Source organism: Rissa tridactyla, chromosome 11 (genome assembly GCF_028500815.1).
Source record: "Rissa tridactyla isolate bRisTri1 chromosome 11, bRisTri1.patW.cur.20221130, whole genome shotgun sequence".
Classification (NCBI taxonomy): domain Eukaryota; kingdom Metazoa; phylum Chordata; class Aves; order Charadriiformes; family Laridae; genus Rissa; species Rissa tridactyla.
The window spans coordinates 9,374,894-9,393,489 of NC_071476.1; the positions used below are offsets into that span (position 1 = coordinate 9,374,894).

General features: G+C 40.3%; 1 protein-coding gene across 6 annotated transcripts in view; it reads right to left on the reverse strand.

The window, feature by feature from the left end:
• The window catches only part of AFF4 (ALF transcription elongation factor 4), a 54,452-nt gene that overhangs the window by 23,771 nt on the left and 12,085 nt on the right, over positions 1–18,596 (reverse strand). For 4 of the 6 annotated variants that reach the window (XM_054217882.1, XM_054217883.1, XM_054217884.1 and 1 more), the window contains exons 2-6: positions 10,953–11,079; positions 8,785–9,576; positions 7,383–7,427; positions 6,347–6,433; positions 1,023–1,059 (exon numbers count right to left, since the gene is read on the reverse strand). In XM_054217882.1, the coding sequence (XP_054073857.1) occupies positions 1,023–1,059; positions 6,347–6,433; positions 7,383–7,427; positions 8,785–9,576; positions 10,953–11,079 (1,088 nt within the window). Of the gene's footprint in view, positions 1–1,022; positions 1,060–6,346; positions 6,434–7,382; positions 7,428–8,784; positions 9,577–10,952; positions 11,080–14,126; positions 14,282–18,596 lie in introns of all 6 variants that reach the window. The other 2 variants (XM_054217887.1, XM_054217885.1) reach the window with 1 other exon arrangement.

The following is an 18,596-nucleotide window of genomic DNA, read 5'->3' on the forward strand; positions in this document are numbered from 1 at the left end:
GGAATACATACTGATGTAATCTGCTTTTCAGTTTGGAGGCGTTTCCTTCCCTTTTCTTTAATTCTGGCAAATTGCGTAGTTAAACAGAAATAAGAACTGAGGTTGTTAAAAATTTCCCAGAAAATTCAAACAGGAGTTAAAAACTGGTTCTGTGTTTCGCCTACCCCTGCCTCTCCATTTACACACCTAAAGACCAGTTGCTCCTATAATGGAAATCTATGGTTTAGCATTATGGAATTAAGTTTTAATTTGTTTCCTTAACTCCCCACTGTATCAGGTGTTTAGATTAAGCTGCTTGTGAACATCTAAGAATAAACCATTACTCCTTTACTATTTAATCTGTTTAATCACTTCAAGAGGGAGTGGAAAGACTTTTGGAAGGTAACAGCACAAATGTAATTCAATTTTCAAGTTCAATATTCAAAACAACAACACAGTTAAAGAGAAATAAAAGCTGCTTTTGTCTGAAATCTGAAAGTGCACCACGGGACAAGAAATGCAAGGATATTGCTAAGCGTATTACTGTATGAGTGCTTGACCAGTTCATTCTCTTGATTTTAAAATGACAAAGTGAAAATGAACTGTGAAATGGCAATGTGCTTTTTCTATTGAAATATAAACATACGCACCATTTCAGTTTCTAGTATGTCCCCCAGCAGAGATTTGGATTTTTTAAAGGGTGTTTTGTTTTAGTACTCAGCTATTTTCAATTAGATCAACCAAGGAGACATTTTTTCAAGAATGAGAAACGTGACAAATCAAAAATAACGTATTTTTTTTTCCTAGAAGACAGTAACAACCTTGCAACTCGGTCATAACTTTCTAGCTCTCAGCAAGAAATCCGAAAGAAAACCAAGCAATTGTTTTACAGGTTAAAACTTGAGAAAGTACAGAAAATCTTAACTTAGGCTCCATGCTATGACCAGTCTGGAAAATCTCATTCTCTAAAAAGCACAACATACCAAGAATACTGAATCACAACAAAAACATTAAACACATCACAGGAAGTTTAATATACTCACTCTGTTCTCCAGTGCCAAAACTGGACTGTTGAGACTCCTAAGGGAATAAAAGATCACAAGTGGTTTTTTCACTGGGAATTTTAACATATCAAAAAACATGCTGTAATCCAGATATTCTTTCCACTTCAAGGACGGCACCTAACCTCTAAAAAAGGAAAAAAATCTAACAACAAAAGAGGAAGAGTGATTCTGTAGCTGGGCCCCAACTCCTCCATCCAGCCCAGGGAAGGAGTGCTTCAGCCTCCTCTTCCTCAGCCCAGCTCTCCCACTTGCTCAGTTCTAAGGGTCATGTGCAGTGATGGCTGAAACTCCAAAATCACTATGGAACTTCCATAAATCCTATCTCCATCTATGTTTAGCACGGAGAGGAAGCATTCAGTATATTTTTCTTTATCTTCCTTATACACAGAAAAGCTTGGCTGCTAGTTTTATGTATTTTCATTCAAATTCTTTGCTCTGCATTTTTCTTTTTCAGACACATACAGCATCGTGGTGGACAAGGAATGAGTACAGTAACGTATCAACCAAAAAAATATCTCATGCAAAGGAGCCCAGAGGACAATGAAACATAAAATCTGAAGAGCTCTGCCCACTCTGCCCAAAGCCCGGCTCCCCCCGGCTCCCCGCCACCCCTGGCAAAGGCAGGGGGGCGCAGCCGGCAACACATCGGTCCTCCCCCCAGAGACCAGATCTTCATGTAATCACACAATTCATTTGTACAAAACCCAATAAACAATGATAGGGAACTTCCTTTGAGATATAATGAATCTGTAAATCCAGCCTTGAAAGATGAAGCTTTGCAAATTTTAGCACTTGTACAATCTTCAGTATTCCCATTCCAGAAAACCCAATTCTGACTCCCAAGACATAGTAGATTATAAATTTTTTTGAAACCCTAAAATATAGTTTTAACAAACAAATATGCAGAGGCTACCGTGTTACTGACAACCTCCTTCTAGACTAGACTGCCATTTTAAAATAGGACCTTCCTGACCTCATTTTAAAATGAGGACAAATGCTGGCCCTATAAATAAAAATTGAAAATATTTGACTCAATTCATAGAGTTATATACACGTTTTACTTAAATGCTCTGGCGATGGCAAACCAGAACTACAATTCAGCAACAAATTCCAGGGTTTTATTGTATACCTGCGAAACAGCCTTCCCAAACAGCCACGTCAGTGACGTGAAGCAGTTATATACGCAGTTTACAAAATTTGATTTTTTAAAAACACAAAGGCTTTACACAGCAAAGTGCACTTAATATTTCTAATTTCCCTTAACTTTTTATTTCAAAAGTGAAAGCAGTTGCAATGATGCATTGAACAGTATTTTGTTGATAGGGACCTTGGTATGGAACCTTCCTTGTAAGGTGCTTCAAATCTTTCCTAATTGAAAGAAAGAAAAGGACAATAAAAATAAAATTAACCTATGTTTAAAGTGCAAAGCAAAGATGGAGAGAAGCCTTGTGACATCAAGAGAAAGCAACAGCTACACTTCCTTCAAAATAAAAACTGATTTTTATCATTCACATAGGTGTGAGAAGTGCGAGTGTGATTCCCGGATTGCCTTTTTCCACAGTCAGCTTAGACAAGCTGACAAACCATAAGTCAAAAAAGAAGTAAATATCACTCAGTAATGGAACACCACATCTACAGAGCAACTGGGCTGGGCTGGGCACCAGATGAGGAACCGGCACCCGTCCTCACCAACACTCAAAACAAATTCTGCAGAAAGCACCTGCCCAATTGCTGGCTTCAGTCAACTTCCTATTTTTAAGGTATAGTGCAGTCTGTCTGTTAAGTGCACTTTAACGAGGTGTTATGTATAAATGTGCAACTTTTTCCAACTCCCTTGCCATCTATTTTGCTTTTGAATACACATTTCTTTCAGAAACTCAGAGATTAAAAAAAAAAAAAAATTGCTATACTTTCAACTCCCGAGTTATGTAGAGCAGTATCTTCTAAAGGTCTACTTCAGAAAGAAGAAATTAAAAACAACTTAAAGGAAGGAAACACTTTTAACCAAAGTATAATAGACTGCTGAGGTTAGATGGCAAAGACACCTAAGCAGGAAACAAAATCGCAGCTTGTACTCAAATACAGAAAGTGTGGAGAGAAAACCGCTCGCCGGCGGGCCAGAACGGCAGGCGGGACCGGGTTCTCCTCTGGAAGTTACCAGCTTGTCTGGAGTCCCGGCTGCGGGGAATGGGACCCGTTTCCACTTAACGTTCGAAATCTCAGGTCAGATCGGCTTTTTATTTCTCGGAAGAGAGTTTCGGTATTACAGCAGCTCAAGGGACCTGAGTTCTGGCCTCCTCAGGAGCTCCAGATGCTGAACAAACCTGGAGACAGGATCCACCTCTGCAGACGCCTGGAGGCCCCTGCGCAGGCACGGAAACTGCCAATGCTCTCCGGGGCTTTGAAATGAAAAACTTCCACCCTCTAAGAAACAGCTGGTGTTTTTAATATCTTTTACAAACATGCCAGTATTTTTGGAGTTTTTGAATGCGAGCCCATGGCTTAAAAAAATTACATAGGATAAAGTCATAGAGGGTTAGGTCATTGGATAACATTTTTTATCAAGGCTCAGGAATCTACGTTTTTTTCATAGCATCCATAAAAGTTTCCCTGACCTATTTTCATGAAGTTTTATCTTCTGATTCAAAGACTTCCTGATAATTATTAGATATATTTATAGTAAATGCAGAGAGGCCCCAGTCAGGAGTCTGGGTTCCTTCAAGCTACTATCTACACACAGGGAAAATCACCTTATCCCAACACTCTTACAAATAAAATTGACTGGCCAGCCAAAGGAAGCTTAATTTTATGTGCACAGGCAAAACACACCAAACTTCTGCACACAAGACGAATGCTGTGTAACACTGCAGCATACTACTTTAAATAGGTAGAGCACAGTATTAAAAACAAGCTTTCCTCGAACAGTACTGCTTGATTAAAGTAAACCACTGCTTTGTTTTGCTTTCTGAATTCTGCTCTGGGTCCCAACTGCACAAGCCTATGGCTCGCTAACTCACTGGAATTCTGAGAAGATCCCGCTGCCAAGAATGACAGAGGGGAGAAGGCAGAGGAAATTATAGGCTTTGGATGAAGAGAGAGAAGTTGACAAAGTTCCACGGCCAAGATGTGCAGCCACAAAATAAAAAAGCTGGCGACAAGTCAAAAGACTCAGAGCAGCCATAAATGGAATTTTTTTGCAAACCGGGTGAAGAAACACAATCCAGGTCGATAGGTTCAAAAAAACCACAACCTACCTTTTTTGTTCAAATATCAACAAGACTCTGCAATCTTACGTAGTTTCTCTCTGCGTCACCAAGACACATATATCTCCGCACACCTTCTTTCTTCCCAAACTGAGTCAAATACCAGGGAAACACAGAAACGAGCGGTTCTAGCAACCCCACGATCAAGTATGCTGAAAAGTGTGCGAAGGGACAACACCTCCCAGAGGTTCAGGAAGACTTTTCAAAGCAGTGGAATAAGTACCCTTTGTTGATGAGGAAAGGTGTGGAATTTCTTGCTTTACTATAAAAAGGTAAGAATTATTTCCAAGTTCACAGTTTTATGTAACACAGGAAATAAACCCTGGCTAAAGGTAATATAGGCAAGATTAATATTAATCTAGCTCATCATTATAATGTTAAGAAACTAGATAATGACATTTGTTTCTAGATATGCCTTCAAAAGTAAAGCTGCGACCTGTACAGTATGTTCTGTGTTTTCAGCTGACTGGAGAGAAGTGTGCAAGATGCAGAGCGACAGGAAGAGGCAAGGCAGAAGACGATGACAAGAGGACTGTCCCCAGCCCCGGGACATCCCAGCAGGATGAGACCCCGAACTGTTCAACTTGCACCCGTCTGCGGGAGGTCTGTGGATGTGCACTTACAGCATGGGACCTGACACTGCCCAAAAAAAGGTGATGCTAAAGCATTCACATAAGACAATCTGTTTAGACAGATTACATTAGAGATCTCAGGGTGAGAAAACCTTCTTAAAGTACTCCACTGTTTCATTTCGGGGAGCAATTTGGATCAAACAGGAAACTGATAACAGCAAGTGGTGCTCTAGAACAGCAGTCTGGTCAGAAAAAGTGGAGTCTTCATTATATGAAGGCAATTTTTAAAAGACAAACAGCATCATTTCTTCGCTCTGAAGTTATGCCAAATTAGGCATGGAGTACCCCAATCCATTTCGGAGATATGTTGAGTCTGGAGAAAAATTACATTGTCGAGTTCAATCTTTTACTGGTAATCAGTAGATACAGGAAACAAAACATGAATTCTTGAATGAGTCAGCAAGTACAGTTCAGCTGGTGATAGCTGAAGTTGCTACCCACAGCTATCTCCCCTGCCCATCTCCACCCAGCAGCTTCCAAGATACCACCGACTGCAGAGCTGTGCTCAAGGCAACAACCGCCACTGCCAGTCTGCCCCGAAACCCCGCAGCTGGGGGGAGCCAGCAGCCGAGAGCAGGAGGACTCCTTCTTCAGAGCCGTCAGCTCAAGCAGGTCCCCTAGAAACATGCCCTGTGCTGCCAACAGCGGCAAAGAGCAACTGATTTCTCTTTAGAACTAATAGCTTGCACACTTCAGTAGTTATTAAGTATATGGGAGGTTTGGAAGAGATCTTTCGGAACAAGAGATCTAAAAATTTCTTTAGCAAAACATCTGATTTTAAAACTTCTAATTTTTTTGTAATTGAAAATATAAGATCTAATAGAACTATTGATGGAATTATGAAGAAAATTCAGTTTATGCAGAAAATTACATTTGAATTTCTTAGACCTGCCAGTCTCCATTGCTTTGGTAACTGAAAATATAAGATCTAATAGAACTATTAATGGACTTCAAAGTTATAAGGAAAATTCAGTTTATGCAGAAAATGTCACTTAAATTTCTTAGCATTTACCAGCCAGTCTCCATTGTTTTGCTAGATGAAGGTAAACACTATACAAAAAGGTGCAAAACGCTTCCCTAATGGGGAAAAAGGCTCAATGGCATTTTCAAGCTTCAGAAGTATCCTGAAGAAGGTCTGAATTTATGAAACAAAAATTAAAAAGTAAAAGGAAAGCCATATTATAGACATCTTTGCAGACTGCTCTGTGTGTGTAAACCAGAGGAAAAACGATGACATTCCTCATAAGGCTACTGCTGAAAAATGTTGCTGTGAAGCAAGCTAGAGAGATACAAAGCACTGAAACAAACCCAGAACTATATAGAATTGAATTTAAAGGAGTTTCAAAATCCTGATCTTTAATAGGAGTTACTCTTTCAACAGCACCCAGTATTTGACTACAGGACTGACCTTTGTTGGAAAAGGAAATTTTGACGGTTCCGTTTTGCATGGTGTATGAATAGCAGTCAGCGGAGGAGGCCAAGAATGGGTCATCTCCTATAACCAGAACAAAAGAGAAAAGCTATTAACAAAATTAACACAAAGATTTCAAGTTACAATCTTGATTCAAAAGGTAACCTGTCTGTCAGTTTTCAGTTCATTGTCCACACTTCGCTAAGCTTTATATTCAAATCGTAATTTCCCAAATGTGTAACAAAGATTTTACACGTAAACCTAAATCTTAAATTATTACCCATGAGAACAGATAGTTAAGACGTAACAACAAGCAGAAAGACATAAACCAGTAAAATTGGTTGGCCTGAACATAAACTGCAGTAGAAGTCAGAGTCCGATCATTTCAGACTGTGAAGAGCACATGTAGGATACAGAGGCAGAAAGAAGTATCCTACGAAAGGGAAGCCTGTCAAGTTTGAGGAAAAAGAGGAAAATCAAATGCCTGACGCTGGAAAAAAGTGCCTTGTATTGTCTCTAAGCATCTCCAAGGGCCATGGAGTACTGAAAGTCAGAGCAAACAGTAAGCCGTGGAAATGCTCCAGGGGAATCTGATGATTCTTTTGTAATGATAGACATACGACCAGGGGATTGCATGAGGAGTACAATACTTGAGAAAATAGCTTAGGTGGAAGAGAAGGGGAAGTTCTGCTGTGGGGTAGCAAAAAATTACTATAATCTAAAAAGATATCAAAATGTCAGGACTGTATTTTGGTGGAAGAAATGGGTGATTCTGGTGCGGTTAACAGGGAGGTGGCCCAGAAGAGCAAGAATGCAGTGAGGGTATCCAGCAGGCGATGCGCACACCCAGCAACGCCCAGTGCCCGGCTCTGCTGCCAGTTCTCCCCAGTCTACCTGCTAGAGGAGTAATTGAAGAGCCCTCCTGTAAGGACTTGCAGCCAAGGCACTAATCAACTGCAGAGTACTTCCCACCTCCTTCGTAATGTTTGTACGTTCAACAAATAAGTTAAGAACAAAAGCACAAAGAACTTACTTTGAGAATTTCATCCACACAGCTCACATCACCAGATGCTGATGCCTACAAATCAAAACTCAAGATTAACATTTCCTAAAGCAAATTTTCCTTAAAAGATACCAGGGGCTAGAAACAGTTAAAAAAAACCCCTTCAATCCTTATCATGATTCATATGGACTTTCTACAGATACAAACACACCTTGCTAATTCTTTTCAGCAACATTAATTTTAATATCAGATAGATCCATATTTTTATGGTATGAGTCACATCCAGTTACGAAAAGCAAACACATGAGATCTATAAAACTGCCACAATAATCTACTTTTCACTTGACAGTTACAGTGATCATAGGTAGCCAGTGATATTAAAAACTTCTAAAGAGAAAGACAATCATAGCTTTCAATCATTTCCTGAAGAAGTCACTGGATAGTATCTGAATTCAAATGCACGACCGTGAATATACAGTAACGAAACCGCATCATGAAGTAAAACAGACATTACAGCATGAATCTGGAAACAGCAATAATTATAATACTTCTGCATCCCTGGCTGCCACAGGCAGAAAGGAAGCAAAGCTACTACACAATTCACTGCATCAGCACATCAAGTCTTCACGAATAAGAAAATAATTAATTTTCAAATTTCCTTACCTGTGTCCTGGATCTTATTTTGCTATTTGTTGAAATCCCAGGAACAAATGCTTTTCTCTAACTACTGTGATTCACGCAGTTTAACAGGAGATGGAACGACATTTTATTATTAAGAAAGGCACTCTCCTTATAAGTGAGCTGTAGTTAGAGACTGTGCCTTAATGATTCAGGAATTACCAAACTACTAAAAGTTGTTAACCTAACACTATTTTGTATCCAGCGTACCCAATACAAACTCTGAACCCTGTTCAATTTAGTGTGTTTTAGCGTTAGCTTATTTTCCCCAGGTGAAGCTATAATAACCACATCTAGTAATTGCTACACACTTCAAAAGAAAATCTGATACATGCAGATAGTATCACTAGTCTAAGACAACATGGCTCCCAGTAACGACAATATATGTATCTAGCTTGTCAACATATTTGTGAATATCCTGCTATTTCACTAACCTCTGACTATAGAAATACTCTATGAAAATTAGCGTTTCTGGATTAAGTTAGTCTTTCTGAATGTCTCATAGCCTTTACCTAACAAAAATCACAGTATCCACATGGAAGAATCAGAAGGAAAAAATAATTAGTTTTGTAAATTCCTCAGTTAAAATACAGGTCTTCACTGCATACGTTTAAGATGCTTCGCGTAACAAAAAAACACCAGTGTTTACTAAAAACTAAATTTTGGTTAGGTAGGTTGGGATTTTAAAGAAGCTGGAAAATCCCAGCCCAAAGGGACTTAGGTTTAAGAAGCCAGGAATCAGACAGCAACTTACATCTAGCGGTTGAGAAGGTATTTTCAGCTTGGTGAGATGCGCTTTGCTGCTGGGCTTCAGCTCATTCACGTTGCTGCTGTGAGTCTGGCTACTGTAGTGTTCGGAGGATAACTTTGGTTCCATGGATTCCTGCCCATCCATTGGCCTGACGTACGCAGTGGGTTTCTGTAACATTGAACTGGACTTGGACATTAGTGAAGGTGGAAAGGACTGGTTAGAGTGCTGTCCACTTGAAAATGAGGGAACACGGGAGGGAGAGTCCCAGTTGGCATCAGGATCCCGGGGAGATTTTGAACGTTGATGTTCTTTGCTGTGGTGATCATTTCCATGAGATCTCGAATGGCTGGAGCTCAATGAAGAAACGGTAGATGGTTTTCCAGGGCTGGAAGACCGGGGTTTGGAGTGTTCGGACCCATGCTGGCTTTTTTTGCGACTGCTGCTGCTACTGTACGAGTCACGGTCATGTCTCTGGCCACTACTGCTAGTGTTATTGCCACTGCTGCGCTGACTACTGTGTCCGCTCTGTAAACCCGAGGACCGTTTCTGAGATTGCGAGGAAGTGCTGGGTGCAGGTCCTACAGGAGTCCATTTGCTGCTCTGATGGGAGCCAGCATTATGTCTCTGATCACCAAAGAAACTTTGGTTTGATTTTTCATCTGGTGTTGATGGTACGGTTGGTTTGGGAATTCCAACAAGCTTTTGTAGCGACCTATCTCCTATAAGATCCTTCATTTCATCATAATTACCAAGCATGCTCTGAATACGACTAGACAATTTGTCTTCTTTGCTGGTCTGTGAAAATAATTTTAAAAAGTAACGCTTTAAAAATCACAACTTCACTTTCAGTTAATTGACTGGACAACTACAGCAATTAATCCAAATGTTAGGGACAAGAACATGGCTAGCATCCACGTCTTTTTTGCCATTGTTTCCAATTCCCAATTTTGGTTCTTAAAGCAGTAACTTAACCCCATGAAGCATAAGGAAAAGATCTATTTCAGCAACAGGAGCAGCTGAAACAGCACTAAGCAGTGCTTCAAATGATGCACTGGTGAGCTGGATACAAGTTTAAAAATTGTAGATGCTTACTGTCACCTTAAAGACTTTCACCCTGAAAACTGTATTAGAATGTATTACTCCTAAAAAGTTTTAATTAACAGTAAAATAAAATCAGCTTAACCTCATCACTGTATGTAATTTTTAATTGGTATTTATACCGGCATAATTCTTATTGCCAACAAGAGTATATAGAAGGAAGGGTTCTTTCTTATACAACCAGTTTGTTTTCAAATAAGGTACACTGTATCCCATGGATCCCAAGTAGCTTTAGCTAACCTCACGCATGCGGGGTTTGGTTATCACCCACAGTAAAGTGATGGGAGGACAGGAATAAAAAAACCCAAACATCTCTCAACTTTCCTCCTGCAGGAGGACAGTTTTCAGTCACAATGTTTTACTTCTTGCAAACCAGCCGAAATTGTGATAAGGGAACAGGTTTGCTTTCAAAGTGAGTTTTGAGCTACATAATTAAAATCTGAAATGGTACTTTTTTAGCTATCCCAGACTTAGGTTATTTTTTACAGTTCTGTTCAGCAAAGCAAAGCTGGAAGGAAACCCAGCACAGGCTGAAAGCTGCTCAAGATCACAGAGCCAACTTCTTCAAAACAAACTAAAAAAAAATCAGATACAAACTACTGCCCCACTAGCTAAAGCTGATAATTCTATTATATCAGGCATTTCAGCATTTAAAATTAACTGCCTACTTAAATATTCTCTTTCTGAACCCACCCAGGTCTGGATTACACTGATTGAAAGTTAGAAAGTTTAGCAACAGGCTAAAGCACCAAAAAAAAGCAGTTTGGCATGATCCATGGACAGTTTAATTGTTTTGAGTCGGTGTAGCAAAAGCTGAAGAAAGCAAATAAATTTCATGGGTTTATCATGCTTTTCTCACTCCCTGCAAAGCAGCCTCTCCTTCACAAGCATTACTATAAATCCGCCAGTAGAGCTGGTTACTAACTGCGCATCCTTATTTTCCAGCCCTGCTCAAATACTTGGTTGACGTAAGAGCTGTGGATATAAAAAGAGCGCAGATAACAATAAATTTCAAATACAAATCTGCATACAACTGCTAAAAAAAAACAAGTGTAAGAACTGCATAAACTCACAACTTTGTACGGTTCAGCAAAGAGAGGAGAGTTAGGTGGAAAGGCTTCTTCACCCTGTTGAATTTCTTGATTTCGCCTTTCCCTTTCTTTCATACGCAGCACATTCCGGTCTTCACGGTTCATGTTGCTATGAACAAAAAGATAATTTCTGATGACAGATGGAAGGGAGGAGGGATGCAGGCGCGCAGTGAGCCCCTCTACCTCTTTTGCCCGATCTCAGTTAAGAACCCTCTGCTGACTGTGACCCCTCAAAACTGCAAAGATGTCCGTCCAACTTCAGATACCTCACACTTCGAAGAGCTACAACCCACACTTCAAGGTAGCTTCTAACAGGGGAAGTTCATGCAGTAATTAAAAAATGAAAAAAATCCACGATGTCCTCAGGCAAGTAACTATTTCAAACCATTTCACCTGCTTGAATCATTGAGCTATTTCAACCCACGCTGTACATCTCCCATTCATTTCTAAAATACTTTTTCTCCTCCACAACCCCCAAAATGTTCTGCAATTTTACTCTCTCATCCCCCCACCCATCCAGTGCCTGACTTCTACTGCAGGTTTGGGTGTATTTTTGCTGCTGACTTACCTTTATTGGCACCCTTTCCCCAACGTATTCTAACCTCAAGCTTTGATGTTGTTTCCAGGTTTCCCTTCCTCCAACTCCCAAAAGACATTTCTACTCAAAGCAGTAATTTCAGTGAAGTTCTGGCAATATTGTGCCTTTTGCCTTAAACCATACACTATTCTCCTATTGCAAAAATGCAGATTAAAAAACTGCCAATCTCCCCTCTTACTTTGCAGTAGAGTAAGTAAAAAAAGTAAAAAAATGCAATTTTACTTTGCAGTTTGGTCTTCCTGCTTCAGTTACCAGAAATACGTCAAATTGTTGCAACACACCAAAAAAAAAAAAAAAAAGTTGGAAAGGATTCCCTTTGAGCTTGATAAAGCATTCAGACTTAAAGGAGTAAACAAAACAAGATGATAAATAAGGTGGGTACTAGTTCTTCTAACATGTGCTATACTTCATATCAAGAGATTTATAAATGCACCTTATTGATCTGCAAAAAGAATGGCAGGTGCTTCTAGGAAAGAAACAGATGTTCTTCCACATAATTTGCAGTATAAAATGAAAATGTCTTCTGCTTAGAAAATTGTTATTTCATGTTTTTAGACAGCTGCATGATTATTAAAAGAAAATAAAATTGCTACAGCATTACTTTGAAAGCTGTGCAAACCCAGCTACTCCATTCTAAACAAGACGACTTCAACCTATCACTTAATAAACATATCCCTAAAAGGTTAAAATATTAACCTTTTCACCTTAATAACATTTAATCTCTTACTGTAATTTCTTACTCATTTGGCTTCATTTCGTCTATCACTCTGAGTATAGTGAAATTTAAGAGGATGCCAAAATCAGAATAGATCCACAGCGAAAGTTTAAATCTTTGACATTTTTTAAGGCGACGGGTTTATTTCCCTGCATTGTGAACAAGGCAAAAGCACTAGCGTAACCCAACTCAACAGTCATATCAAGCCTCTGAATATGATAACTTTTAAATTATATGTGAAAAATTACTTTTCTCTCCAGTTATCCTGTAATCAGCTGAACTCATGTGAGTACAGGTGAACGTTAAGGCTGCCTACGGAGAGCGGGACCCGTACACGGGACCGTGGCAAGCAAACAATCTGCATCATTTTGACATTAATGGCAAACTTCTTGTAAAAGTTTGAGCTTTAAAAAGCTTATTCTTCAGACTGCAGCCCAATTTCTTATACGTGTAGGATTTAAACAGAGACAAATATCAGATTTAATTATAGATACTGATCAGTTAAAGCCAACTGGAACAGTTTGAATCTATGCCATTTTACTATTAAAGGCAAAATGTGAGGCAAGGAGCAGGAGTGCCTAATCTTTGAGTAGTTCATTCACATCAATAAACTAAGACTGTGAACTATATACAGCTATACAGGTTGAAGACTACAATCTTAACTAAGAATTTTACACCTCCATTTTACAAATAGAGAGTTAAATATTAACAAAGATCTTTACTATTTTTTACAGAGACAAGCATCATCTTTCAAAACTGTATCGACGTTTACTGTAACTCTTGGGACTGAGGAAAACCCCAACATTTGTGCCAATGCTGTCACGTGAAAGGAACATTATAGCAAAGATCCACTTGAGATCAGGGCTGGAGCAAAACCAGAGCTGATCTGGCTATACCTGCCAGGTCAATGGAGGATGAGTCATTAGAAATACACCAGCTAAATCACACTTTTTATCACTCCTCCCCGTTTTTTTGTAATATAGTCAATGACAAATATCTTCATGGGTAGTCATTTTGACTGTATGGGGATTGGGTTTCGGGGTTTTTTTAATTAATTTTTTATTAGTCAATAGTTTGAATGTGATTCAAGTTACTCTTGTTTGTATCTAATCTTTTAAATCTCTACACAGAGATATTTTAAGTGCCTCCAGTGTGCATGACGCTATTAAAATCACATTAGCACTGAACATGTAAATAAATGAAGTTAGTGGGGCTTCCCTAGCTCTGGACTTCAGACAACTTCCCAGTCAAATCTTCCACAGCCACGAAACGTAACGCAAGATAAACCTGCCCAAATTCAGGAAACACAAGCAGTAGAGGTACTCTGAAAAGCAGAAGACGAAGGCATGCCTACTAAATCATCATTGCTAGCAATTAACTTCAGCACAGAGGAAATTGCAAAACTAAGTGTTCAGACCACTTGTAACTATAACGAACTTTTAAAATCTACTATGCAAAATTCTACTACTGTGATCAAAGTTATGTACTATTTGCTCAGTTTTTTCCACGCCAAGCCTGAGCTGACACCAGCCCCATCCCACGCTGGCCTGGGAAGCTCTGTTCTCTCTCAGTTCCACCGCTGACTGGTGGGAATAACCTCTGCCCCAGCGCTGCAGACCCAATCAGAGCTGCATGGAGGCAGAACTACTTCTCCCTCTCCAATATCCATACCCACTCCCCAGATTTAAACCTTTTCCCAGAATATAAGAGTTGGGAGCATCTTTGTGCAACTGAACTCCTGCCACCCCCCACCCCACTCTCTGGGCAAGGGGACAGCATCCCTGCTCCTCCCTCCCTGCACACCAGGCCTGAAGTGGAAGATGAAGAATGTGTTGACTTGTACCTGCTGCTATCAAGAGGATCCTGCTATAATTTCCCTTTCCCTTGTCCCGGGAGGCCTGAGCGAAAGCGTGAACACCCAGGAGGAGCAGAGCCAGGCTAAGGGAGACAAAACTCATGCCCCCGCAGCAAGGACCAAAGTCACCTTAATTTCCACATCTGGGGAAAGAAAAGTTCAAAAATTAAAAGAAAATAGAAAACCGGCCTAAAGCACAGCATAGCATTTCCATTTTCAGAAAGTCTAACTCTATATGGTTTGAGTCGTTATTTTTGCAGTTAGACAGGCTGTACCCTGCCCAGCCCATTTACTGCCTGATTTCACTACACAACTGACTCTGTTGAAATCTCTTCTCCAGCTCAATACGAAAAGTTGAAAGCTAGCAGGAAATTCAGCAGGAAGTTCACAGAACCTTCTGCCACAAAATCCACTTGTGCATATTCTTTAACCACTGTTAACTGCTGATCTACACGTACTGAACTAGTCGAGCATCATTCAAATCATCCATACCAGAAACACAATTTTCATTTCTCGTTCCAACATCTTACTAAATCCTGTTTGGTATTTCTGTTCATCCTTAATCCAAAGAGGGCATGGCTTTGGCTAGAGTTGACTCAAGCAATCATCATCTTGGACTTTATAACTTGTGTTATGAAATTGCTGTGTTGCTGCTGCCCTGCCCATCGGCTGCAGCTTTCATAGAATGGTTCAGGTTGGAAGGAATCTTTTAAGGTCATCTAGTCCAACCTCCCCCTGCAATAAGCAGGGATACCTCCCACCAGACCAGGATGCTCCAAGCCCCGTCCAACCTGACCTTGAATGTTTCCAGGGATAGGGCAGCCACAGCTTCTCTGGGCAACCTGGGCCAATGTCTCACCACCCTCATTGTAAAAATTTTCTTCCCTCATATCTAGTCGAATAGAAGATATCTAGATCTTCTACTGCCTCCCACCTCCTGTTCCCTCAGCTCTGAAGCAAGGAGACAGAAACCAGGTATGGGATTTCTGGACCACATTTTCGGTTTAAAAAAAACAACCAACACACCCACATTGGCAGAGTTTTACTGGTAACACCATTAAAGGAAAGAGGACCTTGGCCAATCCCTGGGTAGAGACGTAGGGCTAGCAGCCTATTTCTCGCCCTTCTTGAACCACATCAGGCACGCAAGAGCCTTGCACAAGTTCACCAGCAGCACCGCTCTATCTTCCCAGACACCGTAAGGCAAAACCATCAAAAGTGAAGGTCTGCCCAAGGAACTCTCCACACATAGCCCATCAAAAAGTGATCCAAACCCACCACTTCTCAACCAGGCATTAGTGGATCTTCAAAGCATGTTTACAACACCTTGACTTCCTTCAAGACCTCCTCATTTAACTCAAGGGCTTTCTTCCATCTGAATTGCTTTCATAAGCAAGAGAAAATCAAACAGTTCATTTATCCAGTGCTGGTTAATTGGCTTTGATGAAACACAAATTTTGTTTGACAACATTTGGCCATGAATGATAAACAGTCTTCAGACAGAACACACAGTATCTAGCACTTCGTGCAGGGCACACCCAGCTGCATGAAGCACAGACAACTCAAACAAATTTATTTAAAAAAAAAAAGAGGAAAAAAAAAGCTGGAAATCTTGCTTGTAATAAGGAATAATACGTTTTCATAAGGCATTTAAAAATACCAGAAACTGCCTAAATGCTGCATCCAGCTCCATCCCAAAGATACCTGGTATTTATTTCAAATATTTTTCTTACTTGTACCATGACTAGCAAGGAGTATCTAAGGAGCTGGCATGGCATGCTTCTCCCAAAACTCATGCATTGAGTACGGCATCGCTACTAATCCTGTCACTAAAATCATGTACACAATCCTGAAATGCTACTCTGACAGTTTTTAATACAAATACACTCACTTAAGAGCTATTAAGAAAGGGAGAAATTAAAAAATAACTGCCCTGCAAGAACAAAATTAACAAACACCCACCAACACACAAAAGAGGAACATGACCTGGTGTCACCAAGAACTATTGAATACTTATCACATAAAAGTGAACGTGTGGTCTTAACATCTAGCTTTCTATGTTACGGTAAAGAAAAAAAATGTAGAAACAATAAAACGTTTCCTACTAAAATGACACAGCTTTGCACAAGAGAGCACAAACAGTACACTTCTACAGGTAAAGTTTAAAGGATAATCACAATGTTGCAAATACAGAAGCACTATAATCATCAAAGCTGTCCTATTAGAGTTTTCTAACACTGAAATAAGGAACAAAACTAAGAACAAGAGCTTACAGAGAATTCAAATAATATTCATATGTGTCAAGAAAGGGGAAAAAAACAACTTTTCAAAAGGACGAAGTATTCCATTTCATTTCTCCCCCGCACCCCTCTGACACAGCGGCTGCCGTTTTCCATCAGCTCTGGTTAATGCTGCAGAGGGATCCTGTGCCAAGGGAGGGGTGTTTGGTTTGGGGGGGGGGGGCTCCAACTCCAAACGGTTCTGCTCCACCGAAGAAAAAGTGGTGATAGCAGCAGTACACTTAAATTGTAACTCGGTGCCAATCAACTCGCTGCTGGGCACGCTCACACGGTAAGATTGCATACGTGAACGTAAGAAAGCTTAAACCATAATCTCATTCAGATATGTGGATGAGAATCAACTGTTACATAGCTCCAGCTCTAGAAGAGAGCTGCTACCCCTCTTTCTGGGGTTTCATCAGAGGGTCCGAGCTACTGGTAAAACGATACAAATACAAACCAGTGATTCACCATTAATATAAATCTAAGTGTTTCTTGTTTCTGTAATATAAACATAAATGTTCCTATTCCACCTTTCATGTCAGGGATCCCTTCTGCACATTCAACAGGGAGATCATAAAGTACTGTAAGAGCTGGACGTCGACACCTTTGTACGCATTGCAAGGGTGGGAGAGCTTCAGAAAAATAAATAAATTAAAAAAAAGTCAGTTGGCCTAGGTCAGGTTAATGTTTGACGAGAACTAGCAGGGAGGGCAGAGCGAGCAGTTTGCTGTAGGCACTTCTGCTTCCTACTCAGCTCCAAAATACCACAGAAATCCCCAAGAAAGCTCTATACGCCTGGACTTGTCACTGCTTCTCAGGCAAACGAACACAAATCCCTCACCACCGTTAGTCGAGGAAAATTTCACAGTACTTTTTGTAAGAGTACGCTGTTAATTCCAGTGTCGTCAAGTGATAATACAAGTAATTACGTCCTGCTCTTCAGTTTTACCTGCCAGATTTCCCCTTTGCTCCCCAAAACTGTATCAGGCTACCCATGTACAGGCCCGCCGGCTTCTTCTGCTTGAGAAGCCACCACACTGCAATGATGGATTTAAGAATTATAGTGGTGATTTGTAACTCAACACTAACTACTGAAGAAGGACTTGGGAATCTTTTACAACTAAAGAGGCTCTATAACCGTAACGTCTCATTAAACAAGTTCAAATGAGAAATGAGTATAAATGAGTATATTATTCATCATACACGAGAGTCAGCACACCGAGGCAAGGACTGCATTTTGACTAAGGAAACAGTTAAGACCCCGCAACTGGATTTTACAAGTCAAATTAAGGAGGTACTGTCTAACTTCAGCTGCAATACAGCTCATTTAAAACCAAGTTTTAAGTCCATTTCTAAAACATACTGCTAAAATAGCTGAAAATTGTTTACATCCAGGAAGAATTTGCAAGACTGGTTTGATGTAATTTACTCAAGGGATCTTAGGAGATCCAAAACTATCCGTCCTTTAAAATATCACAGTATTTTTGTGCAAAAGTATTCCAGGGTAGCAAAGACGTCTGGTTCCGCCCTCCCTGTTATTGACCTCACACAGAAACAAAGTTCCCAGCTTTTTCTCTTCGCAGCGAGCAGAGCTGCTCACAGGACACCATCTGCAGTCCCTCCTTTTTGTCCTGTCTCTTCAGAAACGGTAGAGGATCAGGGAAGCCGAGGATCAACAGCACCGTCCCTGCTCTCTCCCCCTCTCTGGGCAGACGCAGAGGAAGATTCGCTCCTCCATCGGCCGTCCCTCTGCCATAAAGCAAAGGCACACGCGGAGGGCACAGATCCCAGGGGATGACCCAGCAGTGGTGTTACTGACTCTCAAAGGAAAAGAGTATTCCTAAAATTGAACACTGTGATACAACAAAGCCAGAATCTACTAAAATTGTCATTTTCTGCATCAATCACAACATTAAGTCAGATAAAAAAGAGGAGCCACAATGTACTCGTTATCAATAACGGAGCCTGAGCCAGAAGAGTAAAGCTCATTTCTGTTGTTAACCCAAACAGAATTTCAGTGTTGCCTTCCCAAATTTTTGCATTTCTATTTGCTTCATCTTGCAATACCAAAACTACTCTCAGGAATACAAGGCTTTCTTAAACAAGGCAATGATACTCTTTTTAATGCCATCTGAAGCTTGAGCCCTGACCTCCTACAGTTCAGGAGACAACAAAC